General features: G+C 39.1%; 1 protein-coding gene across 1 annotated transcript; it reads right to left on the reverse strand.

The window, feature by feature from the left end:
- Positions 1-1,235: 1,235 nt before the first annotated feature.
- LOC145436127 (sialin-like) lies at positions 1,236-24,344 on the reverse strand. Its single transcript, XM_080313414.1, has 11 exons — positions 23,719-24,344; positions 23,435-23,535; positions 21,799-21,954; positions 17,334-17,421; positions 16,946-17,032; positions 14,562-14,680; positions 14,336-14,497; positions 12,997-13,126; positions 12,440-12,526; positions 11,281-11,435; positions 1,236-1,544 (listed from the first exon to the last, which is right to left on the reverse strand). Exons 1-11 carry the CDS (start codon positions 23,858-23,860, stop codon positions 1,386-1,388), a joined length of 1,386 nt encoding a protein of 461 aa, XP_080169540.1. The 5' UTR covers positions 23,861-24,344; the 3' UTR covers positions 1,236-1,385.
- Between the last annotated feature and the right edge of the window lie 272 nt (positions 24,345-24,616).

The raw sequence follows: 24,616 nt of genomic DNA on the forward strand, positions 1-24,616 counted from the left end.
AATAATTTTTGGCTTCCTTCGAGATCGACCCTCCAATTGGTGGGTATTGGGTGCGGCAGTTACGGTCCTGCAAAGAACGAATGTATCTAACTCACTCGTGAATCGGTTTTCCAAGTGCAGAACCAAAAGTAATAAACTTGCTTTTGTTTCCAATCTAAAACCACACTCGTGGTTCGATTTTCGTGTCATTTTCTAAGATGTTTTGCAATTGATACCTTTCAAAATGCATGGGTCTCAGGGTCAGGTTATCGCGCCATCAATGAAATAAATAAATAGTATGGTAAGAATATAACTTATCATCATCATGTTGAAATATATTAGGAAAAAGTTTAAGCAAGTACAGTATTTCTGTTTTTATTAAGCATTTTAGTAATATTGTTGCGTTTCTTGAGGCTTTCGCGGGCCGCATGCGGCCCATGGGCTGTGGGTTGTCGAGCTGACGATTTTTTCTTGTGACTTAAATCAAAAGCCCCGTCTGGTCAAAACTATCCAAAACTATCCGAAGCAATGTTACAACTATCGAAAATATCCGAAACCAAAATCTGCAATAGAATCCAAATCCTGTCCTTGTAATCCTATTCATAAGTGCGGTGGTCCGAAAGGGAAAAATGCAGCCCAAATTAAATAGCTTTCATCAGTCGTGTTGCATAGAATTGCGTTGCGTAGCGTACAGCTGGTTGTCTGCGACTCTCCGTTTCATATGCGTGTAAATCCGTAGCACACTAACATTATTGGACATTAGTTCGTGGTGTGAGACTTGGGTCACGAGATGCCAATGAAATTGAAATTTAGGTCGCGGTCAAATACGTTTAAGAATCACTGCTATAAAGTATCCAACACCATGTATTTGCGAATTCCGTCGAAAATTAAAAACAAAATCACAACAAGTGATCACTCAACTTGTTTTAGAAGTTACCTAACCAAGACACATCTTTATGATTACCAAGAATTCTGACTCCGAATAAGCTAATCTATTTTAAATAATGAATATCGATATCCAGGATAGAGAAATAAAGCATCTTTGATGATCAATTTGATGCCACTAAGAAAAGATTTGACTGCGAGCTAATATTAAATAATCGGCATTGCTTGATTCTGCCGCAACGATTTATCGGGTCATTAAATGTCGCTACCGAAAATTACCTAGGCCTACACATTCACCGGTTCCTGTAAGCCTAAATATATACTTCCTTCATAGGGTATAGCGGTTTCTTGTTATTGTTACTTTAAACTAATAGTGAGGAATTTTGTTTTATTATCACTGAACTCAAACAATTTATTCCCGATATATTCAAAACAAATGGGGATTCGATCACATTCCTCTTGACCCCTTTTCACCACCACTGTATAATTTACGATTATATGGTGCTGTAAGTTATCGTCCGTTATTCTACAAGGCGGGTGGTCTCGGATTCCCCGGTCGCTTTCTTCGCCCATTCCTCGACGTCTACTGGGCCAAACACCAGGAAACAGACCGCTGAGGCTACGCACGAAGCAGCTGCAGTCAGATAGATGGCTATCCAACCCTTTATGGGATCGTCACTCTGAAAGAAATACATGTTTCCGTTGGCCGTGTTTGAAAATGGGATGCTCATTCTTAGGCTAAATACGCAGAATACATATATCTTTGAATGAAGGGGCTACAGTGTAAGTATTTCGTTGAAAGAGCATTACGTGGTACGCCTAAGACGCGTACGGTAATGGCTACGAGCACGAGGCTAACTTAGAAAAATATGCAAGATTTCACTTGCCCCTCAAGTAAGTTCACTTGCCCCTCAAGCAAGTATTGACGAAAGGCATAAGTGCCCGTAACACGCCGTATTGTGTTTCTAAGCTGCGTATAAGGTATACCTGAAAGGTGCAAGTAGCCTTGGCTATAAACAGAGGTCACCCGTCGCTGATTACTTACCCAAACCCTGACGTCAATGTGTTTCCATATTGTAGCATATGTCCTGCAGGGTTGTAATGACGCCAGTCACGATTTTTTAGTCACTCGACTTGACTCGAGTCACATTTAAAATGCGTAAAATGACTCTACTCGGCTCTAGTCATTGTGCATGACTCGAACCAAGTTATATGAATAGAGACTAGGACGGCCAAGGCTTACATTTCATTTTAACTTCGAAGAATAGTAAAGTAACCACATTATTCTTATTTTGTCTATCAGTCCTGATACTTAGAAAATAAGACTAGAAACTGTCAGGACTGAGGAAAATTGCTATATTGCGAATGCGAGCCATTCTATATCACTCGGGCAAAGTTCAAAAAGTGAATTGAACCGGATAGGACTTGAAACTGAACAGTGAACACAAGGACTAGTACTCGTACTCGAGTCATCACACTATCACTCGGACCCGACCCTATATACTCACTGACTTGGACTCACACTTGATTCGGTGAAGAATTGAAAATGACTCGACTTGACTCGAGTAAAAACTATAAAAGTGGGATTGACTTGCAGATGTGGTCAGTAACGAAGTACTTCTACTTTTTCGAAGTACTTAAGTAGTTTTCCTCTACTTCTGGTACTTACTCAAGTAGATCTGATTTTCGCTACTTCTACTTCTACTTCGTAATATTTTGTGATCTACTTACTTACTTTTCGCTATTTTCAGTTTGTCAAGTAGAAATAGTTCAATCTTCCAATCAGGAAGATAGCCTGAGGAATTTCGGGGCTGTTTTCACGGAGTATCAACATTTAATTTTCATAAAAGTTTATTAAAGCCCAGAATTTTCGTCGCGCTTAGCGTGCAGTCCTGAATACGGAGTAACCAGTATGATTTCACGAAAGTATCGGTGAATATAATTTAGGTAGGGGGTTGGCGTGGTTCCGTTCATACCACATTGTCGCCCTTCGTCCATATCAAATAATTCATCACAGTATATAACGTTTGAAACTGATGTTTCGCCATCTAGCATTTACTTGTCATATCGTAATCTAGCATGACCATGGCGTGTCCAAATCTGGAAAAGTGGACTTTGATTTTTTTTTAGTTTTAGAGCTGTTTTAGCATACAACCTTAAAATTTTCTGGACTAAAACATGAAATACATGTTCTGATTTTAGAAGTAGTATTTACATTTCCCTTTCAATTACCAGTATCATATACTTTGAGTTAGAATTATTATCAGTTCTTTTGTCTGGATAGCATACATGTTGAAGTATAAAAGCAAATGTAGTAATGCCTTTAATTTCTGGAAATAAAGCTACACAATATGGCATTTTCACGGTCCACCATATTTTTTATTAACGTTTACTAATCGCGCAAAGTGTTTACACCGTATCCTATACAAGTTCTCCGTATTGCTCTTCGACTAAACTATGAGTCTTATAATATGGGGAATGGCGCCACACCATGCTATTTTCTAAAACGTGCTGTTCGAGAAAACAGAGGATTAGCATCGCATTTCCATATGAATACTATAATTTTCAACCCATGATGTGGACGAATACTCATGCTAGCGAAAATTGGATACCTGCTGGTATGAATCAATCTGAATCAAGCTCGTCACCTATCGCATAGCTCAATTTGCACCGTTTTACAGTCCGTGTGAACGAATTAGGATCGTTTTCATAACTACTTACTTACTTGTGTACTTTTAAAGTCAGTCAATTCTACTTCTACTTCAAGTAGTTTTAGGTTGCTTATGGAAAAAGTACTTCTACTCGTACTTGAGTAGATTTTTTTCGTCGCTACTTCTACTTCTACTTGAGTAGATTTCTTGACTACTTTAACCATCGCTGTTGACTTGTTACTCGGAATCTTGTGACTCGATTACAACCCTGATGTTGTGTAAACAATATCAACACTACAACATCAGTAGTATATATGTCCGGTGTCAACGGTAGACAGATGTATCGATTTGTCGGTGTAGTGAATATTCAACGAAAATCTGGGTCATTATTGTTCATGGTTCCCATATTCGACTGAATATATCGCTTTTGTGCTGTATCGATAGCATCCATGGTATATATTTTATCGAATAGCCATTTACCAAGACTGTTAGTGGCAATGCGGTCATCGTTTCAGATACAACCTTATCGTGTCATTATGACAGACACTAAACCATCAACCGTAAAACAATTGTACAACTTCAAGTCTTTCGTAGGCTACTTATGTCGGTGACTTCTAGCATACATGATGATAGAATCAAAATACTTCCAGAACGAGGTAGCATCTATAAAACTTCATTTACACACAGTTTTCACACCATAACTACACACGTAACATCTTCTTCAAGTACTTGTATGAGTGAACTGAACGACAGTGGAGCACGTGGAATTTGTAGAATCATACACATTGTAACATTTAGTATTGACGGTGTATCGACATGTAGTTGAAGTTACACATTATTCATTGGTTTTGGTTTATCACTTCAGGTGATTATCGGGATTTGGTGATGAACTTTACCACATTGACTTTCCGAGTTCGAAGCGATAAGGATTGTAAGGAATATTTAATTGGTTTATAAAGATTTAAACAACATATTCCCTGCATCTCGAAAATCCGTTGGTACTAATGTGTGGGCAAGGGAACTGACAAGCACACACTCAAGAGTTGTTAAGAAACTCGAAAACACGTGTTCATCCATTTTTCGAAGATTGATCAATGATCAATGATCATGCACTGATCATTGTTGCGACACAAGCATCTACTAGTTCAGCGGTTCTCAACCGGGGGCCGCGAAGCAATTTCAGGGGGTCCGCGAGACCTCTAAATTTTTAAAATTGTTGATAACCTGATTTTTATTTTATTTTTTAATTTGAGAAAGCATGAGGCAGTTTCGCACCACAAATGCTGAAACCTTATGACTCATACCATCATTATAATCGTCTGACATGAGCTATCGTGGTGTTGAAATTCATTTTCATTGCCAATATTCCATTAACCTGCTGATACAAACATATTGCTGTTTAGAGACGTTTTTTTGGTGTTTGTGAAAAAAAAATAAAAATGTGGAGATAGTAACGTCAATCAGGGTGACTTCGTAATGTCTGCGAAACCTTCTCGATTTGAAGTTGTCAGTCTCATCAAATTATAGTGTACAGTCGTTTGAAATAAAAATTTCCCTAATTTGCCCCAATGCAGGGATTGAAACCTCGCCACGAAATCCATTTCATCACGTGATATAGAATTATAGATAACCACTATTTGAACAACTTCATGGAGGAACAGAACTTCAATATACGATTGAATGGTATACTCATGTTGAAATGAACCCGAATATTTTCGGCTGACACTCGTCATAAATCGGACAATGATATACCTGCTCTTAAAGCTAGGCCATCAGATTTGGCTCATTCTTATTGCGAATGGCCTATATCGACATGGCTGGTTTTTTGATGAGCAAGGAGTGTTTCGTTGCTATCAAAGCATTACGCCCCAACCCTGAAATTCATATCACCTGCTATATTGGTATGCAGCCTTGTCTTGTTAATGTTCAATTGTTCATGGTCGAAAATGTTTGCTGGTAAATATATATGTAAACCCGAACAGAACTAGTCGTTTCGTAACAGTCTTTCTCAGGTTGGAAAACTTGGATCCATTATTGGGCGCATAGAATTTGTCTATACTTTTAGATCAGGATTTCAGCCAGCGGTCCGTATGTTGCCGGCCAGCGGTCCGTATGTTGCCCGTCACTGCGCTAGATGCTGGACGTGATATCTTTATATAATATAGGTTTCTTCATTTTGACGCCATAAATGTTACGATCACACCAAAAGTATCGTCGGAAACGTTATGCGTTAATATTGCATTAGCCTCCATCTATCTTTGTGGAAATGGTTTTCGACACCACTCGTTCATATCAAAACGAAGACGCGGATTTTCAAGACACGACCACGTACTTCAAAAAATACAGCAGCAAAATTAGCTTTGTTATAATAATAGTCTACCAATTTCTACGTAAATAGTATTCATTTTTTTGCTGTTTATCACATGCCTACAGTTCATATTGGCACATATGAAGGTTGCACCATAATAGAGCTAAAATTGAACTAAAACTTGAGGGGGTCCGCGAGGGTCCGTGGCGGTCAAAAGAGGTCCGCCAAGCCAGAAAGGTTGAGAACCATTGTACTAATTCGTACAACTGGCAAGATTGCAAATTCAATCGTTGTGAGTCTCGAAATGCTAAGCACGAATCCTAACAAGTGAAGCACGGGGATGATATCGTAGATTCTAGATTCCCCGCCGTATATACACCCACAGATTGTCACACAGCCATATTTTACCGCTCGGGCACTACCACTCACGACTAAAAATTCGGCTTCACATGCATCCGTCGTAATCAAAACCTACCAAACACACGAGGCCAATTATTGCGATGAATGTGAGTGCGTGCGATTCATTATTGGTCTGCTGATCACATCAAAACCTGCGCTATATCCAATCTCTAAATAATACCAATCGGTGTATTGTTTGTGTGTGGTATTCATGGTGTTTATCTACCACAATGGTTATTGCTATTTACACTAGGTTGATATTTCCTATATTTTGATTACCCAACTCCCGACTTGCAGCAAGGCCCATTTCTATGCTTTTTGTAAGACACCGCTTACGCGGATGAGATGGCGAGGAGGAGCCTATAGATAAATCTCCAACACTTAGGGAGGAATTTTGGGGTCGACCTCGGTCTGACTCGAACCGACAAGCCATTGGTGTGGTAGCTGTGGATTATACCACTACGCTATCTCACCACTAATAGTCTTTTTTCATCTGAGCATTGTTATTGCATATGTGTAAATGAGAAAAAATTAGAACTTTGACGCGACGCATCCTAGAACAAACAAATATGAAATTCCACAAATATTCTGATATTGCTCGCGGCGTGTATTTTGTCGTTTTGTTCAATCTTAAACTGCCAACTATCGATTAAAAAAATTATAAAATTGGTAGGTAAATGTGTAGCATGGTGATCAGAATATTACAATATTACCCCATACGGTAATCTTATTTTGAATAAAACCATGGAAATGTTATGTGTTAGTCCACCGAATGTTAGCACAATCATGGAACTTGTCCAACGTTGTCGAGTCGCACCGGATTCTTTCGGCGGTATAAAATATAATGATTAGTGTGAGAAAGAATTTTACTTCGACTGTACGTTTGATTTGTCACCACGGTGACCATATCATATGGTAAAAACCAGTGTTGGGATCAAGTCACTACCTTCGAGTCACGAGTCATTTCGAGTCATTGCACATTTTGACTCGAGTCAAGTCAAGTCAATCGGTTTTCGAAGGTGACTCGAGTCAAGTCAAGTCACTCGATTTTTGGAGGTGACTCGAGTCAAGTCAAGTTAAGTCAAGTCAAGTCAAGTCACGAGTCAAGTCAAAATTCAAGTCAAAATTCAAGTCAAGTTGCTTTTTCGTAGTATGAGGCAAGATTCCGTCATTACATTTTGCTAGCTGTTTGAAATACAGATTCAGTGGTCATTAATTTGGAACCGATGAACGAATATAGAGGTGAATATACAACCAAGAAGGCGCTGTATCGCTCACATATACGTAGCCTCAGTTTATAGTTACCAACCAAAATAGAGAATAGAGAAACGAATTGATAAGATGCAATACATTACGCTTTACCCATTTACATATTGATATGATACAATTCGAGCCTGCATCAATGGATGAGGAGTATATAAACTATATTCGAATTCAAAATCAATAAAACAAGAGGTTTGGTAATGGTAGATAATTTTCTATTATATTACTTTACTACTAGTTAACGACAACGTAAGCTGTAAGGTTCGATCACTTTGTTTGTGGTCAATTTATTTGTGAGAAAACAATGGAGGCTCAGTAAAATGCACGATCATTGAATGATTGGTCGCTCTCACGGGTTACACCAGCGTTTCGCGAACAATCCGAACATATTCAAGATACAGTGATTTTTATCGACACCGATTACTTGATGACTTGAAATTGACTCGTGAATTTTGCTCCGAGTCACGAGTCAATCCACATTTCTGATACGCCGAGTCAAGTCAAGTCAAGTCATTTTAGCAAAGTGACTCGAGTCAAGTCAAGTCATGCGAAAAAGATGACTCGAGTCTGACTCGAGTCAAGTCGTGACTCGAGTCATCCCAACACTGGTAAAAACACGATCGTTATCCTTTCAGTCTAAAGTCGAGCAACGCGAAATAGATGGGGCTGTTGTGAATTTTGTTGTTGTGTGTGTCGTTGCGAAACCACAACAAGTATACGTTCAACAAAAGTCAAACTCACTGTTGCAGCAAATAAATTTGATTATTCTTGTGCGTCTGAAAGAAAAACATCGATTTAGTGAGCTGTGGTACCGATGAGACACTGGGACCAAAATGCTAAATTCTCGATGATAATACCTTGATTACACTCCGTGAATTTGTCTACAATTGCATGTTTGCAGAATTTTTCCTCACATTCAAAAAACTTCGATCTGGATGAGTTATGGGATCTGTAACAGAGGTTTTCTGTTGTTGTTTTTTCGGGGGGGGGGGGGTTAAAATAAATTTCGATCGACGCAACAATTTTTCTTTGTAACCTTCAACACGAACAAGCCAGCAATCCTTTTTAATGTAAAGAGTAGGGCTTTTACCAGGCTGTATCAAGACACATATTTTATCATTCAATACTTTCCTTTGGTGGACTTTTCAATTCAATTACAAAATTTATAGAGTCCAGGCCGATCATACCACAGCCAAATCAAGCAAAATATATGGACTAACTAATCATGCAACAACAGAAACACGCCTACATACATAGACGCTGTATTTATTAATTACATGTGATGTTTTACCGCTATAATGAACTATTTGAAAGTTATAATGTCGATTTACGGGCAATGTGTATGTACCCTCAAATTTGTAAGTTAGCGCTTAAATCGAAACGGGATTTCATGGCAACATTTGAAGTATTATTTATTCTTTCTTTTGCTCAACTATTGTGACCAAACATTCTTTTTGGCTCGCTGTAACTTAGATTATATTAGGCAGCAAGGAAAGTTGGATCATTCAAGTTTTTGAGCGTATGTCTCATAGGTACCCAGGTCGTGTGCTTTCCGAAACACCGGTGGGGACTGATGATACGCTCGAGCAAAAAAATTTGAACGTTCGTAAATATGTTTTCAAAGGGCGGATATGGTAGATAGGTAGAGCTTGTATCAATGTATTGAACCATGCAAAAGATCTGCTGTTATCGGTTCAATATGTGGCGACCCGAGATCCTTTTTCAATTTTTTATCCATCGGTACCATATCTCCCCTGCAGTTATGCCGTTGAAGTTGTAGAATCATATTCACTATTAATCGTGGTGGCAGTTTCCGACCAAATAAAGGAGACTGGTTCGTTCTTGAAATTAGACTACGATCATGCTATTCGAATCCATACACCTTGATCAGCATCGTATCTAGATACTAAGAAAACACCTCAACACTCTTCACCAATTTGAGTCACAAACCTATTCATTGTCGGATTTAGTACTAGTATGAAAGTGATAACGAACATTTTTCTCATGCAAAACCATATAATGGTTGCAATGATATGATGAATCGATTCATGTGATAACTTCCCGCTTTTCGTAAACAAAATAGGTGTGTATGCAAGATATACGCGACGTGAGTCGAATAAACGTTTATACTCTTTCGCGGGTTGGCGGATCATTCCTGGGGCATTGAGGAATTAGTTTTACGAAAAATGACGCGAATGTCACACAAGAAATTTACATAAGCTTAGGCTTGTTCGATATCAGGCTTGTTCGTGAGTTCTGAATGTGAATTGACTGAATGTTTCGCAAGCAAAACTGAACAATCTGGTAACATATTGATTCTTGCTCTGACACGTCCATTGCTTCCGGTTAACATAGCTCATGGAAGTGCACAGATTAAAGACACATCGTGCATACACACTACTTTTGCGAAAATACCTGTGATTTTTAAAGCACTAATTCCATCGTTGGATTATTTGAATATTCAGATACGCCAGACAGAAATAATTAGAGGTCATAACATATTCAAGCTCGAAATTGCTACTACAATGTATAGCGATAAGTTTACGGTGAGAACCAACCAATCTACGGTTTTATAGAATTATTAGAATATGGAGTGATGTCAATAATTTATGTCGACCTAAATTTTTTTGTACCTTTGGTATCTTGTAAATAACTGTTTAATATGAAGATAGTAGTGTGTGATAACCATTTGCATTATGGGAGTGAGTAAAACGGACCTTGAATCTGATCTGACCAAAATCAACCTCGTGTAACACAAAAACATCAATTGTATTATAAGTGTAATATCGAAAAAAATACCAATTGTGTTATATGATGTGCGATTTCGAAAATAACAATTGTATTATATGGTTTGTGATATCGTAAAAATAACAACACAACGATTATAATTTATGTTGGTCGTTTGTCTGTGCTTTAGGTATTGATTGATGGATTAGAGTAATTGATATTTTGGATATGTGCAGTATGTTGAAAACTCAGTGATGCTTTTATGTATTGCTGAATTTTCCTATGTGTGAGTAAATTTCTAGTAATTCAATTACAACTCATATTCATATTAACCGAAAAATATATTTCGGTGATAATATTTGATTCCATTACTGCGAATGAACAGTGATACAAAACACGAATTCACCGGATCACGGTGTATAATTCCGATTTCTTTGATGTTCTGAGTTCAACATATAAAGCAATAACTTATCCCGACTAGTTTAAACATCATCCTAATTTGTTTTGTGATGATGAAACTTATATGGAAACGAATTTATTTTCACTCAGCTGTAGTTGACCACGGCTGTACTTGGGCGGGATTTGGACTCGACTAACACCACGTTCATGAGAGAGACATTCTGCAAACTATGTCCTACAAATATTGGGTGTTATTGAGCATCAGAAGTGCCTACTCATTTAGACGTTGCAAACGACTTAATTACAAAGCTTTGGCATGATTCCTCTCTCTCTCTCTACGATCTCATTAATGAGACTATCGCAACGTGTCAAAATTAAACAGTTATCTTGAAAATCTTCATATTCTGCGTATTCTCAAGTCATATATATCAGGTGTTTCTTTTATTTCCACATCAGCGGAATCAACCATAACTAGGGTCACAGGCAGGTCATGGTACATCCATGTGAAAATATACCCTCTGTAATGCGGCACTTGATGTTTGAGCACCACGAATATTCATACCCAAGTTTCTGCTGTAAGTGCTTCAATAACACGATCCGCGCAGGTAGCGGATACTGCAGGATGTAATATCGTTTACTTTATATGTGAAGTCGTTGAAAATGACTTACGTTCGCTTGTCTTACGATTCCCGCGTATTGCAGTACTACAAATCCCATAGCCGCGCCAGCTGAGTTGCAAAGGGCGAATATAACTCCGGAAAACCCTGGAGCCATGTCAATAGCTGATGCTCTGATTCCCGTCGCACTGACCGTCGAGGCAGCTTCTGTAAATAATAAATTTACCTTTTTATGTGAATATATAATTAGATATTCAAGAGATGATTTGGTGCAGACTATAAATTGCATGCAAATGTGGTAGAAATCAAATCAAAATTCCGTGAGCTTATTTAGGCGCCCTCTTCGCTCTGACTATTCGAAATATCATGTATGGCAACCTAGTTTGTGCTAACAGAAGGAGTTGTATATAATCTAAAAATCTAACATCATGCTAAAGTCATATGCTACCCCGAATACTCGAATTTCCACCATCTGCTATCTATGAAGATAAATTCGCGGGTCTGTAGTAGGTGAGAGACCTACACAAAAACAGAACCCACTACACATCTAGGATATATCTCCATAAATATTGCTGCACTGGTGTCATTTACACCCGTAGACATTGGTGAGAAAGCGCAATGTAATACGTGACAGTCCCACTTTCCTGATTTGAACCCCGTGCTATGCTGGATATCTGATAAATAGACTGATTTTCCCTCAGGCGTTTTCGGTGTAATAAAAACGTGACAATGCGCTACTACAAAACTAATTGCTAATGATGTTGCTAAATCGAAATTATTGATGTTCAACGTTGACGGGATTTGTAGAAGTCCTGCCTAATCATTAGCCTACTTAAACACAGCCCTTTTCGCTTATACAACATCGCTGTGGTATAGGGCTATACATCGATAAATATATAATATGGAGTGGCCCTTGGTCGACAGAGGCGAATTGTTAGGTTGATCTGTCAATGAGACTGCGGTTGATTGAAAACAAAAATGCATCAAAAACAATGGGTTGAATTCGAGCCCGTATCCACCTGATGCAAATCTTGAAATCGTATCAACACTCCTAATGATTTGTGCTGCCACTGGTTATTATTAACAACCGTAGGAAATTCCTTCGAAATAGATTGAGATTGCGAGTTGAAAGCATGTAAATAATTGTACTTAATTAATGAACGTTGTTGTTGATTCCAGCACATAGCAAACAGATCTCGTGTATTCCCAACCTTTCAAGCAGAAGAACAACAATGTCCCAACGAGGCTTTTCGTCACTTGTGTCACCATAATCAGCGAGATTGCAGATAGCAGATTTCCTGGTAGCATTGAAATAACTTAGCGGAGGACGGGTCAGCTTACTCGATAATGAAAATGAGGGTAGAGTGTGTAGTTCACTATATGTTATGTGATCTCTATATTTAGCATAAAGCAGTGGCTACTAACCACTAACCAACCAGGTAGAAATTAATCCACAGGGAGAAAGACACTAAGTTTAGGGGAGGAATTTGATAATGACCTTAGTTTGCTTACATATAAAATGTGACAGCACGAAGTATCTCTTGACGTCAGTGAAAATATTCAGCAAAAGCTTGCACAAATTGCACGTATTTCGAAAAGGAGCGAAGTGCCGTATCTGTGAGGGATTACGTTTCACATTCTAAACTACAAAACTACCTGGAAATAAGTCCTGTGACGATGACTCAGCTGTGGCTACCCTGCTTGCCACCAACCGTGACCATTGTTGTAAATGTACCGCGTGTTGAGATTTACAAACAGAAATACTCACCCGCGAGAAAAATGAGTTTACGAACTGTGCTCGTGCGATAGCCCTTAGCAATAATATAGTCCACGAGCAATCCAAAGGTAATGTAACCCATCAGCATCGCAAGATAAGGTATGAAACTTAGCGAACTACTCTGAAAAATACATACGTTCGATATACCAGCCAAAGCAGTCATTATGATTTCAGCAGAGTTATGAAACTTGCATAATTGGATGAATCTCGCCAGACAGGCTTAGGGTTACCATATGCCTTCCTTTACAAGAATTTGTCCCCCTTTTTCGGGAAATTGAAAATATCCTCCTTCACAGTTTGGACACCAAACCTAATGGACAGGGTCAACCAAAAATCGACATTGTTATTATTATATTCATTGTACAGACTAAAACAGGTAAATACACATATAATCCGGCGAGCAGCCTGCCCTAAGAGGAAAATGGCGAGTTTTAAGGGGTGTCTGTCGCCGTTTCCGGCATTGTGCTCTACGGACAAAAGATATGTCATCTGTAGGCAGGATTTACATTCTATGGGACATAAGATCGTCATGAATGATGCGAAATGCATAACACGGTGGTTCGAGCGGGTCATTTGGTAGTCGAGTCAGAGTTATGACCTTTTTTAGTCAACACCACAGAAATATCGGTAAAAAGTCTGTGATTCGGGAGTGGAGACAAAGTGATTCCAGGAAATAAATCAAAATCAGGTGTTTTCACTTTCGGTAAACTTACTTCAATCATTTGATAAAAGTGTCCTCCTTTCCTGAATCCAAATATGGTAACCCTAATATAGCTTGGTACACGTATTATGGCATAAGGCATAGATATGGTTCCAATTACAAAATGAGAGGGAAACCCCTTTGATAGAGGTCTAGGTTATTCCAACTGTTTCACTATGGTCATTTCTTTATCATTGCAATATCGCACGGAATAAACTCCGGCTTGAACAAGATCCTGGGATCATAAATTTCGCTCATACCCTTCGAGTAGGTGAAGATTTCTGAACAGGAATCGGGCAGAATAGCAAGTGTCGAAACAGCGGCTGTCAAAATGGTGAGTCGAAATCAACGAAGAACTCCAATGGCGAATTTTAAATTTGCGTAGATTCCACAACATCATAATGAAATAGGTAACTGTTTTATGTAATAACTCCGACTTGGTTGGGGCTGAGTAAAATTAACCGTGTAATTTTTTCATTCAATTCAACAAATTAGACACTGGGCCAAAGAATTTTGGATAAAAATTTTGATTTTGACAGCCGTACTGTCTAGTGTGCACCGACGCATGTAATTATCCATTTTCCCCGCCCCGCATCGTAACCCCAATGCAAGCAGTTTTTTTATACTGACCACTTTGACATCAAGATCGAAAGCTTCATGTAGGTATGTAGGTAGTAGAACATACAAATAGGTGCTTGTATGCTCCAACAGAGTGGCGATGGTAATGCACCATACCCGCGGCGATTTGAAGATTGGCAACCATTTCATCGTACGTTCTCTGTCAGTATATACCTAATAGTTCAAATGAACAGATGTTGCTATATATATGCAACGGATATTCAAAGGATTTTTGTACTTCGTTGCCGATCGAGGACTCGATGAAATTTCTTTCTTCGGAGGTTATCGTCGGATGATCTTTCGGAGAATCGAAAACGACGTAAAGAAATATGGCCGACCATAGGAATCCTAATGATCCTATGCAAATTTCATTATACATTGTTTCGATACCAAACATACATAATTTTACATGATGAAACATGTTGCAAAAAACAATCGGGGCACGTGATAAGAAAACGAGACAAAGCGACACGTGTCTGTAATTAATCACATGCTGGGGGCGGATAGGACGCGGTATGTGTCCGTCACGGTCCAGTTATTAATTTCGGGACCATGGAAGATAAATGTCAAAATCTTTCGCTCGGTAATATCACAGTCTGTCCTTCGTTGTATATGGAATATGCATCAATTTAAGACAGTCACGTTATTTATAATTCTTGATCGTGACTGTTTTAATCTACCTATTTGTGAAGCACAGAGATCTTATGTTAAAAGAAGGTATAGAGAGAAGTTTTATGCGCATTCGACAGGAAAGCATACGGTCACAAGGCACCAGAGCTTTTCACATTGCTTCATGAATCATGATGCTCGTGGGGTAGCAAGAGACGTTTTTTGCAACACTGAAGTAATTGACCCCTCTCTGCCATAAGTTATATTATCATCAACGAGAATTAAAGTTTTGGTGTTTGTTTTCCAACATGGACGCTTTGAAACCTCTATTGGTCGTATCACATCGTGAAAATTGTAGTGGACTTCAAAACGCACGATTCTAGTAGGGAAAATATTTGTGGCGTCGTAGTCGACAAATAAAGTACCTTGAAATATATAGCCATGGTCGAAAAAATAACAAGATATCGGTAAATGGTATGACTCAGGGGGTGGGCAACTTCTTCAGACGGCGGGCCTGACAGGGTTGTGACCAAGTCACAAAGCTCTGAGTCACAGATGAATCTCACTTTTATAGTTTTGACTCGAGTCAAGTCGAGTCATTTTCAATTCACCACAGAGTCAAGTCCGAGTCCAACTCCTCGAGCAGAGGTTCGAGTCCGAATCATAGTATTTTGACTTGAGTTCGAGTCCAAGTCATTGATTTGACTTCTCAGTTTCCAGGTAAAGTCTTGTTAAACCTACTGATATAACTCTGTTTGGTGATATCGAATGGTTCGCATTTATATCGCAATAATTTTCCTCAATTTTAACAGTTTTTGGTCGCATTTTCAAGTACCAGTACCAATAGACAATATCCCAATATGGTGGTTACTTTACTATTCTTGGAAATTACAATGAAGTGTCGGTCTTGGCAGGTTGAGTTTCGAGTCATATGACCTGGTTCGAGTCATGCGCAATGACTCGAGTCCAAGTCGAGTCAATACACAGATTAACTCGAGTCGAGTCGAGTCATTTCCACATTTTGAGAAAATGACTAGAGTCAAGTCGAGTCATCAGAAAATCTTGGCTCGAGTCTGACTCTAGTCGAGTCATGACTCGAGTCATTACAACCCTGGGGCCTGATATGGGAAAATGAATTACTTGGCTGGACAGATTCCCGAATTGATAAATTAATCGCGTATTTATATGCCTATTCAGGGCATAAATCCCAACAACTACACAATTTTTTCTATATTACAAATTTGATTAACCGCATGTAATGACGTTCGCTCCTTAGTCGAAAAGCTTCGGGTGGAAGAATTGGAAATATGAGCGAACTGTTTGCTGCAATAAAGGTATAAATTGCATATAATATAGCGTTTAGGTTTGAACTATAGAGCCCAAAAACTATATTTATTATACATTTATTAATATAATATAATATAGCTGTTGATGTCAATGAGAAATCTGCGGTCGATCAAAGTTGTCAAAAGTGTTTAGAAATCTGACTGTATGTCGAGCATATAAGCCCTCAGTAAAGACTGCATGTGTGAACATCAGTTAGATTGGAACGCAGCTTGGTCTTGTTATTGTAGGCCTACATGGCCGAAAACGTTTGTTCGCAAATAGTAGGGGATTCCGGCTGACCGTGTCCTGACCTGTCTGCGGGTCGCTCAAAATCCTGGGCCGTTTGTTGCACGTCCCTTGCCTAACAGGTACGGGTATATATTTGCACATGTTTCAACATGATACGTACAACTATGACGTCACAATGAATAATCGTCTCGACTCGAAGGTTTCTACACGATTCAGAATCGAATCATTCGGGTAGGATTACTCGATTTTGTTAGACCAATCCTACACGGTAGCCATCTTTCTTATATTAGTCTAGCGGAGGGTACCATCGTTTCTGTTCGATTAGGAGATTGAGAAATTATTCTCATTGCATGGAGATGAAATAGGTATCACTTTTTAGGTTTGATTACTTATTCCCGACTAGTTGTATTACTTGACTTTTTAACAGAGAGTAGATACCTGTGCAAAGAAATGGGTATTGCCATCCATACTCTTGTGATAAAAATCCACACAATGGAAAGAACAAAATGCTTCCACACGGTGAACCTGGAAATTAGCGTATCTTGAAAGGTATGACACATTGTATTTCGGCAATAATGACACATGGAAAACATAACTCAGAACATGGAACTATATCTCAAGAGTCGCACATTGTGAAAAATTCTAGGTTTTGAAGGCATATAACCTTTTCAGTCATTCATCAGTTCACAGTAACAGTAGGCCTACAATAAAGCCAACTGTGTTTTTTTCAAACCTATATTTATATCTATATGTCCAACGTTATTGAATCTACGATTCGGTCCTTTTCTCGCGATTAGGCGATGTATTCTCGTACATGTTAGCGTACCTGCAAACTGAATTGTTAGATGCTTTCCTCTTTCATGCACCGGTGACCATATACCCCACAGTCCGTGCATAAGTGTGTAAAATGAACCCTGAAATGAAATCCATGGTTGCATATGGAGAAGTCAGATTAATGGTGCTAAACTAGAAGTGTTAACTAAATTTTTTTTGCGAATTTGCCGAAGGCTTCCGGTTCTCACATTGTTACATATTGTAACGCTAGAATTAAAAATGGTAAATTTAGAATACTATTAGCAGATATACATTAAACACCGAAATAATTTCTCGGATCTGTAGAATCGAAACAAGCCATTACAATATTCCTCACCAACCGATATGCACAATAGGGCGGCAATCGACGGCGACGTATTTGAAAATGCGTTGCACAGAATTAGAAAATAATAACTTTTGCGTAGCAAAGTCGTAAAATGCTCATGAATTCTGAAAATAGGGATGAATTCTGAAAAAATAATAACGTTTAACCACACTTATCTCCCATCTCTGTGCTCGAGCAGTACTTACAAACCAACAATGAGTTGTCGTGAACTAGTCTATTATACGGATATTTGAACTTCTTCTTGGAGGTACAGAACTTCAATATACAACTGAATAGTATGTTCATATTGAAATGAACCCGAATATTTTCGGCTGACACTCGTCAGGGGTAATCGTAAGCAACTAGTGGAAAATTGGAAAGAACATTGTATATCAACAATCGTATCACAAAATATGACGTCACCAGCTTACCCTTGACTCATACACTCAATATTGATGCCGAACAATCAAAGGCCATAAATTTTGCAATTGGCAAACACTTGTTGGATAATCCCGCCTGTGCGAAAAATTATCGAGACGACATATTTCGCATACCCGGAAAGGGTCGTTCACACTTTCACTTGTGTGCCTTGGATTCGACTTTTATCAAAATACACCAGCCAAGGCTGTGTCAACAAAAAGAGATCGTGTACCATCTAACAATAGTACATTAAAGCAGTGGCGGCTCGTGACAATATCGGGTGGTGGGGCAAGGGCTGCAAGCGACTTTTTATCAAGATGACGTCACAATGGCGTTTTCCAACGTAAACAAGTAACTTAATGATGGTACGGTAACATGAATTTCCCGACAACAGTGATTTTAACGTATGTGCCACGAGAGGTCTGCCGGTGAGCTGTGACTTGAAGTGTGGTAACTGCGTAAACGGCGTATACGGAACAAAGATTCAACACGGTTCATGTTCGCACTTGACCTGACTAATTATCTGCAGAAATGGAAATGACTATAACTCGAGAGATTGCGTAAGACTAACTGGTAAGGTCAACGAGTTCGGACACATACGCAATTGCTATCTCATAGATTGGGCCAGTCATATTGAATCCAAAACATCATTCTGAAGAACTAAGAATAGCAGCCTCGGAAATTCGGTCTCGGTACAGCATAGGAGATTTTGGCCTTGAAACTGGAGACTGTAACACGACACATGCGGCTTTATTACTGTCTATAGGTCTGCTGCGAAATCGCCTTTGGAAAATATATCACCGAATAAATACGTGGATGAAAGCCGTAAACTTAGGACACTGTTACATGACATCATCGAGAAGTAGCCTCATGGACCTTTTCGGTATCGTACACTGTTAAAATTAATACGAACAGACCTACACCGAATTTTGCGTAAAATTTACTGAGGAATAGGCTGATCAAGTTATCAGCTGTTAGGCGCCATCGAAAACGAAATAGCTATCGCACCTGACAGAGAGGGTTGTTATCAAATGGCTTGAATGCCACAATTTCACCGTGAAATTGACATTAGAGAATATAATATAAAAGTAAATATTTGAATGCAAACCGAGAATGTTAGTAAACTATTTCATGATATCCATGATATCATCATCTCATCACCTATCTCAGTATGGAACACGGTTAACGTTAGCACACATACACCGGCTTTTGCGTGAAATCCGCAATGCGTTGTAGGCTAAAGTGTCAGATCAGCGCACATCTCTACCATACTCGACCTTGATAACGAAATTACTGCCCTAATCATTGAGTGTCAACCTTGAGACTTGGCACAGCGTTCGATACTAAAATCAAGACATACCGTGCAAAAGCTTATGACGGATTTAGGTAAGGAGCATCGTTAAAATCAATAGAGACCAATACCGGCTTTGCGTAAAATCTGTTAGCGATGACGAGTCAGCTCTAACTCGACTTAGGAAACGAAATTACCACTAACATAGTTCAGAGACAAACGTAAAACTTGGTACAGCGTTCGATATTAACATTAAGACTTACCGTGCCAAATGTCATGGCCGATCTCGGTCTTGAACATCGTCAAAATCAATGGATCTGTTTGCGATACATGACGGATAAGCACACACTCAACTTCGGAAACGGAATTACTACCCCAAACTTCAAGTAGAAACCCTGAAACTTGGGGCAGTGTTACATATCACCACCACGACATGACATACCAAGTTTCAAGAGTTATCATGGTGTGAAACACCATCAAAATCGACCGATACCAGCAAAGGTCGACTAAACGCATATGACGGTAACCGAGTTCAGATATAGATACGATTGTTACATCACACCATAGGGTCACAGACCTATTTTGCCCCACTTGGTCGGTAATTTTATTAATAGGAGAGAGTCAAACACCGTTTCTTTAGTGTGCGCGGCTTTGAGAGAATAGACCAGGGGTCTCCAACACGCGGCCCGCGAGGTCCTATTTTGCGGCCCGCGACCTGATTTGAAAAAAATTCAGAAAAACGCTTAGTAAATGATGTTGAAACGCTAAAATTGATTTCAGTTGAAACATAATGTTGTTGTTTTACAAAGTGAGCCATTCTATGTGCCCACTATCACTATTACTCACTAGTTGATACGGCTTCGGCATGGTAATATCATTCCATGGATGAAGAATTTGCTGGTACGAATGGGCATATTGCCTTGACGTGCAATGGCCCACCACTGCCAAGACCTAGACGCCTGCAAAACGACTTCGGGCGCTCCAAAAGACCATGCTTTACGAGGAGATAGTTGTCTAGCAAGTAGGCCTACCGTGTATAGCTAACCCCAATATTGATTCTTCAATCCATGGGTGGCCAATCTGCAGCAGTAGAAGGAAAATTATGCGGCTGTCGACACTTGTAATAACAACCCTAAGTTTTCGCAGATACCCCCTGCATCAGCTGTATCTGGGAATCTGATCACATTGGCCGAGAAAGGATAAATATTTTATAGTAATATGTGAAACTATACTAATATTTATTGACGAAATTCACTCATGAACATGAAAAATTTTTCGCGCTTCGCGCGACTACAGATTGGTTATCTGTGGCTCTTTACAACATAACTACTAACGATTTGGTGCGCATAGTAAGCCGATATGTGCATATAGATTAGTTCGGAGTGTACCGGCAATGGACATGGACATGATAACGTGGGTATTTGGCCCCAGCTAGTTTATCACGACTAACCACCGGTATGCGGCCGCAGGCTACATGAGTACGCGAAATGCGGCCGTGAATTACAAAAATGTTGACCACCCCTGTTTTAGCGGCTAAAGACTGTTGTCATTGTCAGGTATCGTGTACAGCTCATAGTCCAAAATATAATGACATTGATGATCATGATACTTTTTGTTGTATTTGTGTTTGTTCAATAAAATATTAGTTCTTTTGTGGTGACTATAACCGTCGCCTATGTTGGAAAGCACAGCGTTGTAATAACGTAGAGTTATCAGACGTGGTTGTTGAACTGCGTTGCCTACTTTTATATCGATATTGATGTCATGCGGCCCGCGGCCTCCAGGAATTTGGAAAAGTGGCCCGCGACCTATTTTGAGTTGGCGACCCCTGGAATAGACAGTGAAAGCTTGTTATGAGCGCTACCGGGGCATGCCCCGGCTAGGCATTCGCAAAGCGAAAACACAGAAGAGAATTCGATTTTCGCAGAGACTTCGCTATATAACAGCATTTACAAGCGAAAGGACAAGAAGAATACGATTTCGCTGTGATTTCGGTATATATAGATTGCTGTGCGTCTATAAATAGTAAACAATTGTTTTTGAACAGAATTTTAGGTGGGGCAATGCCCCAGTTGCCCTATAGGTGGAGCCGCCACTGGATTGAACGCTCTCGTATTCGACATTTCATGCTGGTGACGTCATATTTTGATATCCGATTGTTGACATACGATGTTCTTTTGAATTCTCCACTAGCTGCTAACGATTACCCCTGACGAGTGTCAGCCGAAAATGTTCGGGTTCATTTCAATATGAATATACTATTCAATTGTATACGGATATTGTTTACAATGACAACGAACACGAAACCACGTTATCATTAGGGTCAATATGAAAGTCGGACACTCTATTACATTTCATACTGCTGCGAAAAACGTTTGAACTGAAGCTCCAAGTTGAAAAATAGTGTTCTCAAAAATGTGACCAACTATATTTCATACCTACCCACAGAGCTCCGATACATATCCGTGCGGCAATAAACACTCCGAAGTCCAGGCGAAGAAGCTGAGGGGTCATCATCGTCAGGATCGAAGCCACCATGCTGCATATTCCAATGGTGCGAGCACGTCCAAATTTTCTTCCGCACCACGCTGCGATTATCTAAAGTGAAAAGAAATGATATAACCAGGGCTGTGGAGTAGATTCATTTCGCCAGCGAGTCCGACTCCAGACATTATCAATATACCCACTCTGACTTTGACTCCACTTCACTCCAACTTCTACTCCACCATATTGTGTATTCACTCAAGAAATAATACCTATATCAAATTTTAGTTAATATTTTATAACAAGTAAATAAATCAGCTTTTTCAAATCAAGCAAAAGTGAAGTATGTGAAAATCCGCCTTTGCAAAAACTTTGATAACTTCTATAGCCGTAACGACAACTTTTAGCCAAATTAAAGAACGGCTGTTCGAGTTTAAATCATTTGGAGTCGTAGTAGGAGTCAGAGCATTTTCACAAACTACGATTCATGCCAATAAGTGTTTTCGCAACTCCGACTCCGAAGGGTGTTACAAAATTTTATGACTCCGACTCCATCCTCTGAAAATTTATTGAAATTAGGATCATCCCAGGATTAAGCTGTATATGATATCATCATGTAATTCATACCCATCCTGACGTGGTGTAGTCAATTCAGTGGTCAAATAGTGACCGCATTAACTGTTTATCGTTGCTCAGTATTATTGAAATCAGAAATATCGTAGAAGTAATTTTTATACCTTCGCGGAATTTGTGGATGTCATTATGTTCACGACTTCATGAGTTGGTAATCCACTCATGTATATGGTTATTTTGAGGAACAAAATTTCAATATAGCAACGGACAAAATGGCGATAGTGCCAAATTTATCCCACGTGAAGGTTTTCGACAGAGGCTGGAGACAGGAAAAAAAGATTTGCACTGAGCATATACCCTGAGCAACAATGATCAATATCGGTACAAGGAATACATACGTACATGTAATTATACAAGCAATAAGTATATAAATATGGTGCAAATAAATATTCAAGTGTTGATCAGAAATAGTATGCTACTTACCTAAAAAATAAGTCCAACAAGCCTGCCGTGAACAAATTGTGATTGAAGCTGTTTAGGTGTCAGAATCTTTAATTCATACACGAGTTTTTGCTCGATTGAACGGAAGGAAACCTCAATGAGAGTTGGGCATTGTCCAATGGAGTGGACTTAAATATGTTAATCTTTGGTGGCAGGCCGTGTAGTATGACTATGTACCGTTGTAGAACACTGTAATACTAAAATTATTTCTATAGTAAGACGAGAACTTGCAACCGATTAAATTTATGTATTACTTTGTACTTCACGTGTGGCAATACGGCGCAAAGTGAATAGATGCATCCTCCCAAAGTCGAAATAAAGCAGATTTTATTTCGCGTTGACGTTGAAATTACAGCTAAACAGACTCGTGAACGACATATAACAATAAAAATATGCCGGTAGTGGTATAAGAAGAATATATAGAGATAAATTCAATACCCAACAGTATGCAAAGAGGAAATGATTACAGTGATATTAGTTGCTATATTAGTTGGGTTGTCCGTCGAAACGAAATGAGTACCTGAGACACGGTATATCCGTAGAAGTAACTGCCGAGAGCAAAACCTTGTTGATTCGGATCCCAAGAAAATTCAGGCCGAAAATCTGAAGAGTTCCGATCAACTGAAAAAGATAAATAGATATGAATGTTTCTATATCCCTAAATAAGCTAACTTATGACCAAAAAAGCCAAGAGACACGATAACACAGTCCACAGTCCATTATTTGAAATTTTATTACGAAAGTAAAATCTGGGCATGATCGGACCTATACTCCCGGAGTCAACGTAAAATAAAGATACATCACCTTTCCCAGGCATTGTTTTATGACGAACGTCAACCATTTCCACTATGGCGGAACTCAAATTGATTCTTAGAGAAATCAAATTCATGGCGCCACAAAGCGCCATAATTGAAAGTATCCATCTCTTTTGCAGCATGCAACACATCTAAATAGAATGTTATTTATTCAATTTATAAGGGTACTATGATATTGTTTAAACCAGTGGTTACCAACCACTTTTGTCTGGTTCTTCCCTTTTTCCATTTCAAAATAAGATTTCCTCCCCACATTATAGGCTACCTAAAAGATATCAAGTACCAAGTAGCCAATTGAATAAACTACCCTTGGGTCAATATATTTGTAAATCTGACTCCAAAGGGGCCAGAGCTTCACCAACCTTGAACGTCATCGCACGTTACCGATTACTAGCACGGGATCATATGCTATGCCCACATCTGACAATACAGAGTTTAATTTCTATTAATATATCGGAATGCGTAGGGGTCTCGGACGTTATAGTCTTGATAAATTTCCTAGTGATCGAATTTCATAGGTATGGACATTACATCTGTATACATGGAAGTTACGGTTGCTAGGAATTGAACGACTTTCCAAAAGTCGTGGTTTTCAGTCTGTTTCCCATGCCTGAGACCAGTGATTTTCAACCTTTTTGTCGTCTCGGACCCCGTTTGGACCGTCACGGACTCCCGCGGACCTCCTGCAAGTTTTAGCTAAAATTTAGCTCAATTATCGTTCAACCATCATCTGTCTTGTGGAAATATTAACTGTATGCTAGTGAACAACAGCAAAGATGTCTTTTTTCGAAAGAACATCATACCATATGTAGAAAGAGGGTAGGCTTTTATTATTTCAAAACGAATTCTGCAACTATATTTCTTGAAATATGTGTAGCCTTGAAATA

Source organism: Botryllus schlosseri, chromosome 3 (assembly GCF_051294905.1).
Source record: "Botryllus schlosseri isolate E-star chromosome 3, Bs_hap1, whole genome shotgun sequence".
In the NCBI taxonomy this organism is placed as follows: domain Eukaryota; kingdom Metazoa; phylum Chordata; class Ascidiacea; order Stolidobranchia; family Styelidae; genus Botryllus; species Botryllus schlosseri.